Consider the following 15,747-nt stretch of genomic DNA (forward strand, 5'->3'; position numbering starts at 1 on the left):
ATTAAATAGTACTTTTATTTTGATAACCTACATTATTTAGCTTTTTGTAAGATGGCAGTGAACAGCTTCTGTAGGCTGAGACCTCCTCTTAGTTATCTTCTATGTACAACACACACAGTCCTCACATCCTCTGCCCGGCCTCTCCCTTGCGCTTACCTCTGGCTTTAACAGCTGGCGAGCTGGGTGGCGTGTCACTGTAGGCCGGGGAGAGGTAAAGGTAGCTGGCGTTGACTCCTTGTTCAAAGTCAAACGGAGAGTGGTATTCCTCCAGGGGCTCCATGTTTACAGCTTGGAGCGTGTTAGTCTACCACTACCTAAGCAAAGCCAGCCGAGCGCTGATTGTCGGCATGTGATCCAGGCGCGTGTCAGCTCTGTGCTTCCTTGTTTACAGCGTCCTGGACTTCTGGCGTGTGCGACAGCAGGACACAATATCTGTGTATGTGTGTGTGTGTGTGTGTGTGTATGTGTGACAGCTGCCTGCTTTCAGGTGGTTAAAGTGAGAGTACAGTGAAGCAGGGTTCCATTTTCTGTTTCTGCAGCAGGCCAAGGCGTTGTATACCCTCTGCTCCTTTCTTGCTGTTAATAAGTTACCTGTCCTTTCAAGCAGGCGTTACACTCACACTCTCCCTCTTCCTCTCCACCGTAATCCCAAAGGTCAATTCTCAATCCATCCTTCAAACATCCATTTGAGCAATCAGTGTTGTTTTCAGATGCTAGCTGCTTCAAGTGTTGCAGTGATACTGCGTGACATTCCGGTTTCAATACTCCTCAAGTCTCTCTGTCAATTCCTTCCCTCACTTACTGTCGTCAAACGTATATAATAAAAGTGGTCCTATTTGTGTGGGCTGGTCACATGGTGTGTGTGTGTGTGTGTGTGTGTGTGTGTGTGTGTGTTTTGTGGGGGGGGGGATAGCATTGGATGAAAAGCGTAATCTGCAGTGTCCCAGATTACAGCGAAGCGCTAATCCAGGGTTGCCAGTCCACCTTGGAGCAGCAATAATGCGAGCCAGCTAGAATGGAGTGGAGAGGATGCTAGAGGCTACACTTGGTATTGTGTTGAAGAAAAGTGCTCTGTGCGGTAAAGAGAGCATGTGCCCCTGTGTGTTTTGTGTGTTCATACTAGGGCTACACGTAATCATTCTTTTCATTATGAATCTGAATATTTTCTTAGTTGGTCGTAAATGTCATAATACGTTAGAAAATCCACATCACAATTTCTAAACCAAGCTGATTTAAATAGTTTGTTTTGCCTTTCCAACAGTCCATAACAATAACAAGACAGCAATACGGCTGTAGCTAATTCAATTTCATGTTAATGTAGTTAGCTAGAACTTTGAATCACGGTACGTCATCTCAAAGGGCTTTACACAGAAAACAGTGATTCATATATGCCATCGGATAAAATTATTGATTTGTACTTGTAAATGTTACTGTATGAAGCCACTGCATGCCTGTGCTCGCCTGATAGGAGGGGCTAGACAGAGAGCGGATAGGGAGAGCTCTAGGAAGAGGGCTTGCTTTACTTCAAATTCCAGTTTATTTTAGAATTCTATTTCCTGCAGCTTAAACATCATAATCACTTCACTTGGTCATAACAACACAGTAAATAATCACTCAACCAGATAAAACATCATCCCCACAAATTCTCAGTAGTCTTCATGTCAGGTCCCTCTAAAGCTTTTGAAAGAGAGATATGAGGCAGGAATTCAAGCTGCTTGAAGAGAGGAATATGCAAGAATAGGTCATGCCTCATTTTATTTAGACATTCAAGGAGTGTCATTAGACAGCAAGCTTGTGCAGGCACCTGGTGATACTCTCAATGCTGCAGTGAAGTGGAAAAGCAGCCTGATGGAATTTCAGGGCTAATTTTATTGGATGTAGATGCTACTAAGAATTTAACATTGCCCTGTAAAAACCATAAGGTTTAGAAGAAACTCATCGTGAGCATAAAAGTTGTCAAAAAGTGAGTGTACGGTGGAGCTGTATTGATCAGGGTTATTTCAAGTTCTGAGTAGGAAGCATGACTAACATTTTAATGTAAACACCTAGGTGCCAAAATCAACACAGAAGTTTGCTACGGAATGAAAACTGACTGTTAAAAAAGAACTGTAGGGATAGAAAAGGCAGCAAATCCGCTAAAATGTTATCACGCTCCATTACTGAAAAGGAAAAGCTATGGTTTTGACAATGTTAATATAAACATGTGAAAGCTAATGAGAAAAGCTATTGTAAATACCCCTTGTGGCACTAATAAAGGATAAATAATTTAAAACAAACATCTGTGGCCTCATTTATAAAACTGTGCGGCGAATTTGCATGGCAAAGTGCAAGTGGCGTACGAACAAAACATGCGAGTACACACTGCAATATTCTGATTTATTAAACTGTGCGCACGCACGTTCTACGCCAGTTTCCCTTTATAAATCACAGTTGATTTTTAATGTGGCGCAGCTGTGGCAGCTTCATTTCATGCCCATAGTTTCCCTTAAATAGTCAGTGAAACGCCCCAAATTAACATTCATTCACACCGACATCATGTGCAGAGAGAAAAACAAAGCAAAGGACTTTCACTCAATGTTCTAGTTATAGTGCAGCTACCAGCTACAAACTACAAACTACCAGCTACTGGCAGGATCGAGACAGGGACCAGGGTAGGGGAATAAACAATGTCGGAGTTGAAGACGCATCTTTTTGGCACGTAAGGGCCCTGTTCATGTTGCACAGACATTTTAATTGCATTTTATGTCTGTTAAGAGGCATAAAGGCACTCTAGCTCAGTGGAAGCTCATACACGTAGCTGCAGCTACTCAGTGTTGCCTGCATTGATTCAGTTCGGGGGGGTTTCAATCGAAAGTACACGCATATTTATGACGTTCAAGATTAATGTAAAAAATGGCCGGAATTCTCCTTTAAGACACCCTGCCATTCTCACTCTAACTTATACCACGCTACAGCGGGAATTTCTTGCTTTTCAACCGCAGTAAGAAAAAATCTATACTGGCCCTAAGATAAGCGGCGTCTTCTTTTGTGCGTACAACACGTTTATAAACGAGGCCCCGGATCATTAGCGAAATGTTCACAATCATTTAGCCAACTTTGAAACTATCTCAGATTAACTTTTTGTTTTTTATTTTTTCTGCATACTGACTTCCTGTCAACTACTTCTCTGTGAAGAAGAGCCAGACAAGCATGACTGTGTGATCTTCTCCAGGAAATACTTCACTTTAAGAGAGGATCTTGGAACAATTGAAGCACTGGGGGACAAATTCCACAACTGTGTTAAAGTGAGGAGAATGGAGTTTTCAATTTTAAACTCAAGATGTTTGTACTATTAACAAAAACTATGAAAGGTTAACATTTTGTATATAATGACAGAAGTGATGATGTTCTGTACAATCACTTGGGTCACGCAACACTAAAATGCAAGGCTTACTAATGTAATTGTGCTGTGCCTTGATCTCCCGATTCAGGCTTCAGTGCAGTGTTTCATCAGTATTGCTACGGAGAGTCTCACATAGACATATTCAACAATGCTGTTTTACACAGTAAAAAGACATGTGCGTGTGTGTGTTCGTGCGTGTGTGTGCGTGAGAGAGAGATCCACGGAATAAAAATCAGACTGGTTTGCAAATTATCACTTAGATTATTAATGTTCCACTCTGCAGCCCTGTTCACCCGTTTGTCGTAGCAAAATTGGATTCATGTTACAATCACTGGCTTGCTTGATTTGGATAGATGATTAAATATTATGAATACAAATTCTACAAACATCACACATTTTAATGATTTTTCTTTGGTTGGATTGTTTATTTGATTTATAAACCAAAAACAACCCATGGTCCTCATCCACCCAGACTGTAACCAGGAACCATTTTCAAGTGCTTAATGAAGCGCTGCATGGAATCCATTACCTTACTATTCATGGCATACCCTGTCACATGATTAGCTTAAAACAAGAATCATGAGACATAGATGACTGGGGATGCAGAGAGAGTGGCAACAAAATTCACATGATGTGTATCATGGAAAAACAGTAAGAAGAGCAAAGAGTGGCTACACCTCAGAGGTAACACAGATATTGTACATTAGGGATGGGCATTCGATTCAATTTTCTTAGTCGATCGTCGGGAGATTTAACAATCGACTATTAATTGATCATTAATATTTTCATATTAAAATTCATTATTCATTTAACTTTTTATAAATTAAAAATGTAATGAAAATACAAAAATACAGCGTGTTTTTTGTCGATGAGATCTTGATTACAGGAAGAACAACTTGTGGCAGTTAAACTGGACGTTCGGCGTTTTTAAATGGAGACCCTCATTGTTCTAAAAATAATAAATAATCATTTTAAAAAAATGATGTCATGTTAAACAAGAATTTAACCAAAAATATAATACTTAGATCTGGCAGGTTTTGTCTAATGTAACAGATGTAAAAATATCATGCTTTCTCTGTAGCCTACAGTTAGCTAGCTACCGTAAATGTGGGCTACTTTTTAAATGCCATCTTTTCCCTCTGGGATCTGGTTAGCATACCAACTCAACATTTATTTTGCTGTTAAATTATTGTAGTTGTGTGTTAGGTGACTTAGATTTACTTATTATATGTTTAAGCACCTGAAAACGTTAATATATTGTTATTATTCAATCTTAAAAAAAACTATAAAAGAGCCTTTCTTTGATGTCATTTTTCCGGAATTGGTTTAGGAATTGGAATCGTTTTAAAAGTAACGGTTTGGCATCGGAATCATAAAAACCCAAACGATACCCAACCCTACCCACGGTCAAATCATGGCTACAGTTTACACCCATAATATAAAAAAATTAAATGTCTGCAGTTATAATACAGTAAGGCCTGCTTTGTTTCAATCACATCTTATCTCATCTCACGCTCGTGTTCAAGACACTCCCACCAGATACTATTAATCAAACAGGAAATTTAAAAGTTAGAGTTTACCCAATTGTGTCTTAAAATTGGTATCCTTTATCCTATTGGATTTTGACTGCCTTGTTTTAAAATATTTCCTTTTAATAAACAACTGAGCTGAGAGAGAAATAGCAAATATCTCACAAGAACAGAGGCACTGGAAAACTGTCTGATGTGCAACAAACAACAATCCAGAGGTGTCGAACATAGGGCCAGAAATTCCAGTCCCTCTGGAATCAGAAGATAGGCCTGCAGCTGTTTTTGGCACAGTATACAGTATGTAGGCCTCAATTATCAATATCTAGTGCATCGCTGAAAAAAAGGGATTTAAAAAAAGAAAAGGACTAAATGAATTTAGGTGAAGTTCAGGGTTGATCATTTATACCCACTGTGCCCCATTTGACAGTGAGGCCCAAAGTTTCTCTCTATGGTGCTATGTTAAAAGATACTCCGTCTGATGCCACAGCTACTAGGCAGGTGAGACAACTGCTTTGCCAAATCTCACAGGTTCATGAAAAATTCTCCCAAAAGACAGACAAAATACATACAATGACAAGGAATGAAAAGGCCACTGTATAATATGAGTTGACAATTTCTATAGTTTCTTCTTTGTGTTACAAAGTTTTGTAACAAAGACGATAAAAGACTAAATTTTTGTGCTACATGAAATAATTTACACAAAAAACGATACATAGCTTACAAGTAGCTATGCATGTGACTATATTTGGGTTATAAAAAGGTCGACTTCTCTTGTCACAGTGATTTCCATTACTCTTCACTCATTGCTGCAGTAAACTGAGCATATAGCTTTAAAACTATTCATCCCATTATATAGAATATTTTATACCACAGATGATATACATACTTTAACTTTAAATCACAAAACACTCAGCTTAAAGATCAAAGTTTTCAAATAGACAAGGGGGATTTCCCTTTCATCTTTGAGATGAAATGTGTCATATAAACGGTTTGCCAGATTGGATGTATACTAGAAAAAAGGGAAAGTACCTGAACTTTCTGGTGGGCTCCTAAAAAGCTTTGTGCTGGGAAAAGACGTGTGTTGTCATTTATACATATGTTTATTTTGGTTTATTGCCTATTTTGTTACTCTTTTCTGGATTTTTGTCTGGGTGGGTGGGGATTTGTTCATGTTGCGAGTTGTATGTTTTGTATTTTGAAAAAAAAAAAAACATACATGGACATATTTTGAAAGTATGATTTTGTTCTGGCAAAAAGCATTTCTAACACAAACAACTCAGCTGCTGTAGATAGTTAGGGGGGCCGTTATCTGGGCAGACTTCTTCTGACTGGCCAGCTGAAAGCAGAGTTGTGCCTCACTGAAATCTAATAAGGCAGAAATGTTGGCCACTGATCATGATCCATCTCATTAGATGTTGAAGTTGAAAAACAAGATATTGGTAAGCCTGACTGTTTGATTTTTTATACTGATATGAGCCAAGACCGTAAGCTTCTATCAAGGAGGCAGAAAATACCAGAAACAAACACTGCCTCCAAAAGGTATAGATCATGTGTGACTTTTTTTGTCAAGCTACAAAATTCCACATTTTTTATGTAGATACATGAAATTAGGTATTCAAGAGCATTTTAATGGACTATCACCTTAAGGGGAATTGCAATAGCACTGGAATATATTCCCCAGAAAGAAAGATTATTTAGGCATATACGAATTTTTGAAAAATAGTGCAAATGAAGCATGGGGCCTTAACATTAAACAGGTTATTTATTTACATTTACACTGTAAGTAAAAATGCATTCAAATACCACAAATGCTAACAAATCAATCATGTTTTCCACAATAAATTGCATGGCCAAACTATGCGCCAGAGATGGTCTGATACCATTTTTTGCTTCCAGATACCGATTCTGATACCTGAACTTCCGTATAAGTCGATTCTGAGTACTGATCGAATACCGGGGTGTCATGTATTTAATTATGTTTTAACAGCTGTACACTACTATCCCTGTATGGATATGATATGATTCCTATCTTTGTGGTCCTTGTGTCCTTGTGAAACATGAACTTACACAAACAATGAATGCCACAGAACTTTCTTTTTTCGTCCAGTTATAACCAAAAAAGAGCATAAATAAACTACTTTAACATAGATTTTCATTCTTTTTCTTCATTACGTTGTATGAGATCAGTGCATAAACTCCATTATTTCCCAATACCAATGTATTAGGCAGTATCGAAGGTGATACTGGTATCGGAACATCTCTAGTAGTCCCTAAAGACAACCTCAAATTCCAGACAATGTACTATAAGGCTAGAACTACTGAAGCAAATAAATTCCAACTCAAGCAAAAAAAGGACCCATGTGATCTGAAGTTACTATGGGAAAATCCATTCAACAAAGTCATTTATGTACACACAAGCAGAGGAAAGCAGACTCCACTCCCATTACAGACCCTTTGAAAAGCACCAGTCAGAACACTCACTGTGCACACTGACCTCCCTCCTTCTAAAAACTGCTAACCTAGCTCCTTCTCACCCTGTTATTTGTAATGTTTTACCTGAAATAGCACACTGATTGTGGAAGAAGCTGATTCAACTAAATCAAAAGGGGAGATCTGTAATGATACGATATGCTTCAAAGTGCCTTTTAGTCTCAAATACTGTTGACTGAGCCGGCTGAAATCCAACAGGTGACAGTGACAAGGAAAACCCTTAACAAGGATGCAGATACAGACGGTGCCGGGATACAGTAACCATAGAGACTTGCACAAAAACGTGACTATTGAAGAAACTTTACCTTCCGTTGCCATGAGAGTGTGACTAAATAAAAAGAGAACTAATCAGTTCCTATGATGATATTCGGGACACACTAGGAAGGATGAAGATGTACTTCTGCTACATAACAGAAGCCATTTCTGTTCTATCAGTGTTTTCAAGGCCACAAAAAAAACAAGATGTTTGCTGCCTGAACTGCTGGTACATCAACTGCACACACAGCAGAAAAAAAAAGTGATGTTTTAATAGAAAACCTGGAGATATTGTAAAGCACAGAAGACCTACGCCACATAAGAGGAACAATGGTCACGAGACAAGCAGCCAGACAAGTAGAGACAATTAAAAATACATTGAGATGACAGACACGGACAAGACAGTCTGGCTAACATATATTGCAATCTGTCTGAATTTAATAAGCACACATTATCGACTAGCATCAGGTTATATCTGTCAATATATAAAATATGCTGCACCTTTCCATAAAGTATACAGTTTGTTTCACCTTGAGGCCAAAAAACACAAAATACAGCATGCAGACATCAGGAAATGACATTTCTGCAGGGGGTTTATGCTGGCAGGAAATGAGGTAAGGTCTGTGCCTTGTTTACCAGGCATCCCCCTGAGGTAAACAAATAAACCTCTGTCACTTGCTTCTTTCCACAATAACTACAAGGTCATGTTGTGTGCAATTAAAATACAAGAAACAAGTGTTTTTTTATCAACTAAACTGAGTCTTACATACAAGCGTTATTTCTGCAAATTTCTAATGTTCTTGAATTGCAGCAAAACAGATGATAAGCAGCTATCACAATAGGCAAGTACATGTACACAACTGGAAGATGGGAGGGAAAGTGGTGTCGAGGTTTGAGAGAGCTGATGGCTGACTAGCAGGAATGGATGGAAAATGTTCAGGTAGGTGTAGGAGTAGAAACAAGTCAGGAACGGTAGAATGCATTCACAGCATACCTGTGGTTTAACCACTCACCTCCTCTCTTTAGCTATTTCTAAATACTTGTTCCACACGTGTGCCTGTTTGACTTAACTAACCAACCTCACATTCTTTCAACATATACTGATAGGTATGTGCTGCTAGAAAACATGTAATAAACTGTCCAAAGGGTGTAACCTATTTGTAAATATATACAGAACATTTATTTTTCACCATAACTAATTACAAGCCCAATACCACCTCATCAAATTGTTGAATTTTATCAAATCTACACTAAATTGACCTTTCAGTGCCTGTCAAACGTTTGGCCCAAATATTGTTTACTTTAATGGACTTCCTCGTTTATATTTTACTGAAGTAAGTTCGCTCAACGTCTAATGCATGTTGTGTAACATTCTACTTCCTTGATATTACTGGCACTCTTGATGTATCCGACATATTTATTTTATTTAAATAATTGTTATTTATTTCACAAAAATGCACTTCATTTGAGTTTAAACAGTAGCATATGTTCTCAAAGGACTTCAGTTACTGCGCAAAGTTAGCTAGTTTGCTAACTTTAATGTGAGACAAAAGTAGTTTTTAGGTAACTATATAGTCACCGAGAGATATGTCAGCAAATGAATTACCTTTCTCTGCATCCTCCATTGTAACGTTAGTGCTGAGCTTTGTTGTTTCTGGTAGTTAATGTTCAGAGTCTGCAGGTTGTTCGCTTGGCTGCTGCAGATCGTCCTGTTCTCTCATGTTGCTGCCAGGAAGCTCGACGTGCGGGGTGGGGTCCACTGTGACGTCATCACGCAGCAGTGTAAACAGAGGCAAGCACGTGGATCAAGTGACACAATCAACAAGGCTGAACTGCATGACGGCACGTCATTATCTGATTGTTCTTTTGACTACACCACAATTTTAAACATGCATATCTGTCATACTTCTGTTATACATAGTTGTATATAAAATGGTAGTGAAATACTTAACACTTCCTCCAAGTTCTACATATGTAAAACAACAAAGAGGTAGGCTGTTTTTGAAAATAATACAGAAATCCTTGTCAAAGTATAGTCTTAGTTCACGTCATACATAGAAACGTCTCTTGCATACTACTCCCTAGGGCTGTGGAGATCACTAATCCCATACAAACCTGCTTTTTGGAGAGACAGAGACATTTGTGGCGTGCCAAATTTTATGCAAGTCTGTTTCTATTTATCATTTTTTGAAATGTCTTGGAAACATTGGAACTTGAAGGCAATAATTTAGAGAGGTCATACTGAACTGGACCATCAGGTTTTATTCCTGCACTGTGGTGGCATAACCATCCCGTAGGAACCACAATTTATTACCTATACTGAAGGCATACCAGTGGCAGAAAATCCATTACTGATACCTTACGCATTTATTTCATACCTGAGAGAACGGTTTGACACAGTCCTATTCAGTGCAGGGAAATTAAATTTGTCAAATGAATTCAGGTGTTTATGTCAAGTTGATATCAAATGCTTGTGTTAGCTGGAGCAAGAAATAGATACAGTAATTGTACACAGAGATATGCCTTATTACCACCTCGGGAATTTAACTATTATTTATTTTTTATTTTTTTAACCTTTATTTATCCAGGTAAACTGTTTGAGAACCAATTCTCATTTACAAACATGACTATTATAATGCAATACAACCCCCATCTTATTGTAATCAAATCCTGGGTTAAATCCCACTCTTGTTCACACACTGTGTGCAAAGCCCCTAATTGGACAGCACTGAAACTATACACCCAACTATGTCAAGCATCACATACACTCATAAAAAAGAGAGGCGTTCACATGAAAGAGTGCCACCTGCTGGACCTGATTTTGACGACAAGGAACAGAAACTTGAGACAGATGTTAATATGTAAGAATACTTTACTCTGGACTATAACATCTCACTGATTTCTGAAAGATGCCAATTTTACATCTACATGATCACAAATCACATGACTTTATAACTGCCACACAAGTTGTATTATTATTGTACAACTGTATTTATTCATAATTAAACACATATATCCTAGGATAATAAATAGAAACAGCAAATACAAACTATGATATCGTGGTGACATACACTCTATATCACGCTTGTATGCATTGGACAGAAAGGTTTGCATTGAGTGTTAATATTAATGTAATGTAACAATAATAAGCATTTTTTGATTTTATTAAATATCACATTACATACATCTATATTTATTTATATACAAGCTACTTTATATATCTTTATGCTTCATATTTATATATTTCGTAAATAAAATAAACATTAAAAAAGTAGGCCTAGACAGACTACAAGTTGTTATAGAAATATGATAGGAATATTATGGTAACCCCGTTTAGCAAAGGGCTAAAGTGGGACACCAAGTCAGCATATGGGCTGAGAAGACAAGCAAAGTCAAAAAATGAAAAGCATGCGGAAAATGGGTGCAGCCTTCAAACACAAAAGACCCCTTGCTGATCAACAGATCCCCATCTTCCTTTAAAAGCCGCCCCCTCCCTCTCCAACCCCCCTTTCTCTGCTCGAGGTGCATTGTGGGGAGGAAAGTCGTTGCCATTCGACCTCTGCGGGGCCTGCGCGGACGCAGCGAGAACCCTGAAATTCATTATGCGTTTAAAACCTTTATTTATTTCCGCATAACCTACATACTCTCACCGGGACGGCCAAAGCGGAGAAAAGGAACGACGACGGTCCATCTCTTTCGGGAAATACATCGTTCAAATATATTATTTAGTCGGAGAGGGATACTGTTGAGAAAGTGAAGATAATAATATATATTAAGAAAAATGTCCGGTGAGAGAAACCGCAGGTCGCTGGCTTTCCGAGGAGGTGGATTAGCTGGGTTATCGGGTTCCAGTGGTATCGTTGGGGGGAACTGTAACAGCTGGGAGGCCCCGGCCTGTCAAGACCGACATTTTAACGGGAACAGGCCGGATCAAGAGGAGGACGGGGATCTGGGAGCTAAAGGATCATCGCAGAAGAGAGTGGAGAGCGCTGGGTCTGTCAGCGATAGCACGGAACCCGAGGCGGAGGAAGAAGAGGACCCGGAAGAGGGCAGCTGGGCAGCTGGCGACGGCGACGATGGTGTCGGCTCGGTGGAAGGGGAGGACGGGTCCAGGGAGGGGAATAGCTTGACAGAGGGGAACGGTCCCAGCAACGCTGTCTGCCGGGAGACGGGAAGCGGTTCGACTGGGGGCGAGACTGGATCCAGGAAATCTGGAGTAGTGATGAGACCGCAGACGTTGCTTCAGAAACACTCATTATTCCATGCTTCGTGGTTGCAAGAATTTCCATGGCTAAAATTTTGCCAGGAGACGGGACTTATGTCCTGTTCTTGGTGTCACAACATTGCCACTAAAAACAGCGACGAGCTTGTCAAAGGCAGTCGCAGCTACAAACGGGCCTTACTGCTGAGACATCACCTGTCTTCTGAGCACGGGAGAAATGACCCCACCAAACAGGTAACCTTAACGTCCATAAAGATTTCGCTTCGTTACCGACGTAACATGAAATGCTGTCACACATTTGTCGTCTGTCTTGTTTGTCATTAACAACGGCAGTTTCTACAACTTATAAAATATAACGACGGTGAAAATAGGATATTACCTAGCTAAGCTTCACAATCCCTTCTCCAGGCTGATTAGCTAGAACCAGCCTGCTAACCTGAGCTAACAACTAGCCTAGCCAACCAGCCGCTTGTAGCTCTGCTTTAGCCGGAGGTAGATGGGCAGTGACGGTGGTGGAAAGCCCCTAGCGAGGCTAGTGTCGACTAACTAGAACTGAATAGCAAAACACACTGTACCACTTTTCACGAGTGACACAAATCTCTCCGATTCAGTTAACGTCCGAAATGTGTATCTGCCCACTCATCAGTTAAGTTACAAGCACAGACCTGCTCCAGTATGACACCTGCTAGCTACTATCACATCGGAGCGTGTTCCTTTCAGATTGAATTATTCATTGTATGTTACGAATAACTTTTAATAATTTTGAACTGCTTATAAAGTATTAACTAATGGACAATGTTAGTGTTGTAGAATACTTTTTTATGCACACTGTACAGCAACCCCTCTTTTTGGCATCAGCGGCGGTCTTGATTGCTAGCTTGCTAGAGGTCACACAATGGCAAGGGCTCGACCCTAGCTGCCTTTGGGGAACCGCACCCCTACCCAACCCCCCTCCTCCTTTCTCTCATCATGCAGTTCTGCTGGCTCGCAGTCCCGGGTGACCTCTGGCGCATTTTTTTTCCCTCCTCCACCACCTCCTCCCTTTGGGGAGCTAAATTAGAGGCATTGTGTTAGAATGACCCCCCAAAATCCATAAATGGTGTCACTTGCAGGGCTGGACAAGAGGAGGAGAGTAAATAACGTTGCTTAAAGCCTGACAGCTTGCCTGGCCCATTTGAATGAGTGAAATAGACGTCAGTAAATAGAAAGACAGGACATCACCTGACTCTGTCATGAACATATTTCTGGATTAATGGGCGCTAATGTTATACCATAGGGGCATATATTTTATGATTTAAGGCCTCATTCTGTATACACAACACTGAAACCATATTGGAAAGTTGCATCTCTTAATGTGATTGCCATATATTGACCATAGGGTTAGCCTAAGCTCAAGGTAGGTATACAGTTGGTGATATTATCCGTATATTGAATGCTTATAATCCAAAACAACCAAGCCACTTTAGTGAAGTATGTCTTCATTGACATGCACAAGTTTTTTTTTTTATTGGTTCATTATTTTTATTGCAGTGTAGACAACATTTCTACAATACTTCTTCAGAGACCTCATAAAAACAGGGAGTGCATATTTACCCGAACAATCTAGTGTCAAAGGGCATTTCTCTCATCAATCCTATTCTGGAAAAAAAAATGTAATGTTGCTTTCTCTTCCTTGTACATTTCCACACCCAACCTCCTTTTCTGACAGTGGTCTGGGCTGTCAGAGGAATTAAGACCGGGCTACTATTTGACTCTAATTTGTAAGCGAAGAGGATTGCACTACTACATTTAGTTACTTCCTTTGCACATGCAATCACTAATCAGAATGACTTAAAGTGATCCACTCTTGTACACATCTCTAATTGGTAATGAGGGCAGTAAGGGTGGATTAGGGGCTTGGTGTGGCTTTTCCTTAGCAACAGGGACCCCAGACACTGTACTGAGAGGTTATCCAGGCCATTTCCACATGCAGAATAGAGCTGGGACGATAGGTCCCAGTGCTGCATTATTAGATATGATTCAATTCATATCTTATTGAATTGTTTTTTGTGGTTTTGATGTTCCTCAGAAAAGTTTTTTTCTTATGACTGCCTTTTGAATAAATCTGTAATGCTCTTCAGATATACAATACTGTTGAAATAATGAGCCGCAGTGAATGTTAAGCAAGGTGGCATTGTGAAGCAGTACATTAAAGGGGAATTATGGTGTTATGAGGCAACGTCTTGTTCTATTCACCCATTCCTGACGTTAGTCAGGCCTCTGCTGCATTCGTTAAAGCTAACTCGATTAGCCCTAGCACACCAGTGCAGCTGTGGTAAATGTGGGTCTCCTTGGAGAAGGGGGCTGTTGTCCTTAATTCTCTAGACGCTGTCTTGTGCTCTGATTGTTCCCTATGCTCTCTGGTAAAAGGTTAACATGAGGCAAAAGTAGGCCATTGTTAGATTAAATATGAGATCACATATCTAGGACCTATATGAATACAAGTCCATTTTCTTCTCTGGTAACAGTTTTTTCCTTTGTCCACAAATTGGTTAAAGGTTTGGTGTCAAACCCACATTGGTAGTTGTAGGACTAATCATATGTTATCACATACAGTGATTCTATTCTACAACTATGTTTCATATAACTAATACTGAAAGCTATATTTTTATTACACTGTACATGTTAAAGCGCAGCTAGGGACGAGCAATAGCTACAAACTCTGTTTCATGGTCTGTTTTGGAACTGGACCCTATAAATTAAAATGTATTTTCCAGGGGAGGATTTCAGATATGCGGGACCTATGCAAGTCATTCCACCTCCTCATTTTAGTTGAGGGAAACACCACAGTCATTGTTGAGAGTGACTCTCCCCAAATTGGAAAGGGGACCCACCCTTTGCGGTCTGGTGTCTGCCAAATAGATGGGTGGTTTATTGGGGGCCACAGGTCAGGGAAATGGGTTGGGGTTGAGCCAGAGGGAGAATACTTCTTGTTGAATATGTCAGTGACTCTGCCCTCCCCTCGTTTTCTCGCCCCCCCATCTCTGCCTCCTCTGTCAGGGCATTGTTAGAAGGCCGGGAGACACTCGTTGCAGCACTCCCACACCTTGGGCCAAACGCACACTGCAGTATTGTTCTAGCATCTGGGGACAGACAGGTTTGGTGAGGAGGAGGGGTTGAGGGAAGTATACAGTAGATGTAAGGAGTTAGGAAAGGACCGGTGAAGATGGCCTCAGGGCTGGGCTGGTCATGGGACTGGATTTATGGTGGGTGGGGGTAGATGAGTTGGGATGGGGGCAAACTTATGCATAAAAGGTAAACAAAAACTGGCTACAGTGGGTCATTATGTTGCATCGGGACAGTGCTGTATCCCATAATCTAATAGAGTTGTGTAATACTGAGGCCGGTGCTTAAATAAGCGTGGATTTATGACCATCTTGGTTTGTTTAATCCACCTGTAAATCAGTTGTTACTGGCAATGCACTGTAGATTTTAAAGCTTCCATGTTAGACCTAGATCAAAGGATCTTTTTTTCCCAGCACCCTCTTGGATTCTCTTGCAGTCTAATTCTTCCACCCCTGCCATCTCTGGCTCAAATAAAAACCTAGCCACGTCACAACTTGGGGAGGTTGATATTGTCCCCACATTCTCTCTTGGCTCAGGCTGGTTTTGCCTCCAGCATCTGCTGTGCAGGGTTGGTCTGCTGCTTCTCTAAGCTCAAACGTGGCACATCTGGAGAAAGGATGATGATGATGATGATGATGATGATGATGCTGCTGCTGAGGCCAGTATAGAGCAACTTATCCAGTACCAGACTGTCCTAGTCTGACTACAATAAGTACACACACACACACACACACACACACACACACACACACACACACACACAC

The 15,747-nt window shown here is 40.2% G+C and overlaps 2 protein-coding genes across 6 annotated transcripts in view; one reads left to right on the forward strand and one right to left on the reverse strand.

The window, feature by feature from the left end:
- The window catches only part of tpd52 (tumor protein D52), a 25,062-nt gene that overhangs the window by 9,256 nt on the left and 59 nt on the right, over positions 1–15,747 (reverse strand). For 2 of the 4 annotated variants that reach the window (XM_032534892.1, XM_032534893.1), the window contains exon 2: positions 157–627. In XM_032534892.1, the coding sequence (XP_032390783.1) occupies positions 157–280 (124 nt within the window). In that variant the 5' untranslated portion in view covers positions 281–627. Of the gene's footprint in view, positions 1–156; positions 817–9,262; positions 9,443–15,747 lie in introns of those variants that run through there. The other 2 variants (XM_032534895.1, XM_032534894.1) reach the window with 2 other exon arrangements.
- zbtb10 (zinc finger and BTB domain containing 10) overlaps positions 11,141–15,747 on the forward strand; it is a 20,375-nt gene continuing 15,768 nt past the window's right edge. The window contains exon 1 of one of the 2 annotated variants that reach the window (XM_032534891.1): positions 11,141–12,112. In XM_032534891.1, the coding sequence (XP_032390782.1) occupies positions 11,438–12,112 (675 nt within the window). In that variant the 5' untranslated portion in view covers positions 11,141–11,437. The remainder of the gene's footprint in view (positions 12,113–15,747) is intronic. The other variant, XM_032534890.1, reaches the window with a different exon arrangement.

The sequence above is a fragment of the Etheostoma spectabile genome, chromosome 14 (assembly GCF_008692095.1).
Source record: "Etheostoma spectabile isolate EspeVRDwgs_2016 chromosome 14, UIUC_Espe_1.0, whole genome shotgun sequence".
NCBI classification, from domain to species: domain Eukaryota; kingdom Metazoa; phylum Chordata; class Actinopteri; order Perciformes; family Percidae; genus Etheostoma; species Etheostoma spectabile.